General features: G+C 45.5%; 1 protein-coding gene across 1 annotated transcript; it reads left to right on the top strand.

The window, feature by feature from the left end:
- The first annotated feature begins 645 nt into the window (after window positions 1–645).
- On the top strand, window positions 646–3,047 carry LOC147456455 (scarecrow-like protein 30). The gene has a single exon (XM_086514912.1). The coding sequence runs from the start codon at window positions 713–715 to the stop codon at window positions 2,915–2,917; it is 2,205 nt and encodes a 734-aa protein (XP_086371038.1). The 5' UTR covers window positions 646–712; the 3' UTR covers window positions 2,918–3,047.
- The last annotated feature ends 556 nt before the right edge of the window (window positions 3,048–3,603 follow it).

Raw genomic sequence — 3,603 nt, 5'->3', positions numbered from 1 at the left:
TAGCATCCCATTGTGGAGGAATGGCAACATCAATCTCAAGCAGCTAGTTAGTCACCCCATGGCCAATGACATAGTTCTCAGTCACAAAACTAGCATCTAACATACGAGTCTCGTGAAACATTTGCATGGAAGAAGTAGGTCCTTGATCCCAAGTAGCCCAATCAAAATGTGTCCTCTCCCCTAGTTGCCGTGGTGGATCATCCAAGACAACAGCTTCTTGTTGATGTTACATTCTGGGGTTGATTCCCTCACAGGAAAAAGTTTGCTCCATCATGGGAAAAAGATTCACACCGAAAAAAGCCTTGGGGACTCCCAGTTTCCGACTTAAGAATGCAAGAATAATTATCCCATTTAGACTTTCCCAATTGCATATGTTTTCCCACATTGATCTAAATAAATCCCAAGAGGGAAAAACCTATTTCCCCTTGAGGATGTTGTATTGCCACAACGTCTTCAATCAATCCACCTCAGTCTCCACGCGTCCGGACGGACGTGTGTGACAGAGGCCTTAAAGAGTCGCAGCTTATAGGACCACACGGGAGCTTGCGTGGCGCCACTGCGTCCTCACGTGTCACTTCACTCACTCACGTATTGACCAGGGTAGTGGGCACTACTAATTCAACAACAGCCGTATTTCAACAGCTCTATACAAATTAGCTTCTGGAGCTGCTAATTGCTGCAGGTTTCCCTTGCCACTTCTTGCATTGCTTACATGGACGCCTTAATTCTGGCTTCTTCAGGGTATCCCAATCCTCCATCTTTTGCAAATACCCACTTTCAATCCCCCGATGAGGATCACAGCAGCATACTCGTTCAAGAACAGGGCTTGAACCCCCCTTTCACACCCTCTTCTCCGTCGCTTGACATGGAAGCAGCTCTTGAGCATCTGAGTAGTGGCTGTGATTCGGAGCTAAGCAGTGGCGCGAATTCTTCCGATGATACGGATGTGCTTATGGTTGATCCCTTCTTAGATTACCTCAATGGGGTGTTGATGGAAGAGCGGGACGAGGACGACGTTGCCCCTTGCAATATGGGGGACGATGTCGAAGCATCTTACAATGCCATCATGAGCAGCTTGTATGATATTGTAAGCGAGTCTTTACCACTTGATTCTACTTCCTCTAAGAGTATCTCTGCCAGTGATAGTACGATCCAAGCAAATGTTTCTGGTTTTCAATTGTCAAAACCATGGGATAAGAGCAGCCTTAGTGAGCTGCATGCTTCCATAACCGAATCCAAGAGTGCGTTCAACACAGTGGCCGGGGTGTCAAGCAAGTCTGTGCCAGCTCTTGGCAAAGTTGATGTGTGGTTGGAGGAGGAGAACACAAGAGCCTTTTGTGCAAAGCAAGCGGTAATACCGACTACTTCTTCAGAGGCACATGATGGTTCTCTGGAGACCGCTCATGTCTGTGAGTATGTCGCTGCTGGAGCCATAAATGATTTCAGCAGTAATAATGGTGGGAAGGGGCAGGATCAGGAGCAGACTAGGAAAGTTGGCCTCTTACCTTTAAATTACGAGTCTCCCACGAAACCAAGCAGTATAGACATATCGCTGGAGGAGTTTGAAGTCAGGGGTGGCTATACAGATCTGTATGCTGGAAAGCCTACTCCTTGGAATACATCAATGAGTAATGGTAGAGCTAGGTGTCTAAATGAGGCGAAGGTGAAATTGTCCAGAAAAGCAGCGTACAAAGCCAGCCAATCTGCTAGAAATGTAAGTGCTGAAGCTGTAGGCGGATCATTTTTGGATTTAAAGGAGTTGCTTGTGAGCTGTGCACAGGCTGTGGCAATTGGAGATGTGAAAAAAGCAACTGAGATTTTGCAAGAATTATACCAAGTTCATGGTGTCTCTCTAAAAGGGAATAGCTTGCAGCGCACTGCTCACTACTTCTGCGATGCTCTGATTGCTCGAATGGGAGGCATGGGAGGGTACCAATACAGAATTTTATCTGAGGTCGGAGTCCCTACTGTGTCCTTCTTGAGGGCCGCAAAGATGTGGTATGAGATGACTCCATTCATGAAGATTCTGCATTATTTTGTAAACCAGAATATTTTGAAGGCAGCAGAGGGCGCGTGGAGGCTGCATATTTTGGATTATGGGATGTCTTATGGAATGCAATGGCCCTGCCTTATAAATGCACTGGCCGAGCGTGAAGGGGGACCTCCTTTGCTGGTCATAACAGGCATAGATTGTTCAAAGCCAGGCCTGGAATGGCTAGAAGAGAATGGGAGGCGGCTGGCGGCATATGCAAAGACTTCTAATGTGCCCTTCCAATTCCATGCCATTGTCTCCGATCAGTGGGAAGATATTGATCCAGCCTCTCTCTATCTTCAGGAAGGGGAGGTCCGGGTCATTAATTGCGCAGTGAAGGGCCTCAGCCGTCATGGAGATGAGAGTACTGTCGATTCTACTAATAATTTGAGTACCATTGCCCCTCGCGAAAAGCTGCTGATGAACATGCGCAGCCTTAACCCGCGTCTTCTACTCACAGCAGAGTTAAATTTAGCATCCAATTCACCCTTCTTTGTAACCCGCTTTCGAGAAGCATTTCTCTATTACTCCAACGTGATGAATATGCTCGACGCCCTCTGTGGTGGTGGTGGTGATGACCCAGACAGGCTCATTACCGAAATGGCCCGTAGTATTTTAAATATTGTGGCTTGTGAGGGGGCTGAAAGAGTGGAGAGGCCTGAGACGTACAGGCGATGGGATGCACTCATAAAAAGGGCAGGCTTTGAATTGCTGCCAATCCCTTCAGTTATTTTGTCCAGATCAAGGTCCCATGCAAAGCAGCACTATCATAAAGATTTTATGGTTCATGATGATGCTAATGGATGGCTGCTGTTGGGCTGGAAGGGACGCATCATATTGAGTATGTTTGCGTGGAAACCGGCCACTTCTAACAGATACAGATGATAACTATACATTGCTTTGTGCATTAAGAAGAGAGAAGGCGTAATTAGGCTCTGCAGAAAATATATGTACAGACTATCGGAAGTGTACTGTATCAGATGGTGCAATTAATGTATGCAAAGACTTCGCTTAACATGATTATGGTCTAGACTTGAATGCTTATTAGTCACGGCACAAGATCATCCACGGACCACGGTTGGTTTTTGTGAGCACTCTGGACGTTAATCAGCTTTGTTATTTCTTTGTTTAGATACTCAATGGCTTCCCAAAAAAAAAAAAAATCACATACCTACGCAGTGTAATGACACTTTATAAAGAAGAAAGCGCCAAGTTTTGGACAAATTCTCACAATAATTCCCACATTGTGACTTACCTCAACATCATGAGCTTCTGCGAGGGAAGTTTGGAATTAGGAAACCTAGAAAAATTCAGCTCTAAAACCAAAACCAATTTCCAGAGACCAAAAAAGTCACAAATTCTTGACTTTTTAGAGACTTGACCAGAGGCAAAAAGGGATTGTGTGCATTAAGCCAAGGTGTTCTTATGAAGGATCATCTTGAGAGTATTGAGTGAGGCTTAAACATGACAACTCATCCATCATTGAGGTTTCCCACTCAACTCAGAGCTATGCCACCTACACAAACAGCCAGAAATACTGCAACACCTATAACAAGAGGGTGGAGACAAAA

This window comes from Adiantum capillus-veneris, chromosome 6 (assembly GCF_014529385.1).
Source record: "Adiantum capillus-veneris isolate H3 chromosome 6, ASM1452938v2, whole genome shotgun sequence".
NCBI lineage: Eukaryota > Viridiplantae > Streptophyta > Polypodiopsida > Polypodiales > Pteridaceae > Adiantum > Adiantum capillus-veneris.
The sequence above is the reverse complement of the archived record's forward strand: the minus strand, read 5'-3'. Positions and strand labels throughout refer to the sequence as shown.

What these genes read in the sequence shown, in the direction of transcription:
- LOC147456455 (XM_086514912.1), top strand. Translation starts at nt 713, where the DNA reads ATGGACGCCTTAATTCTGGCTTCTTCAGGGTATCCCAATCCTCCATCT.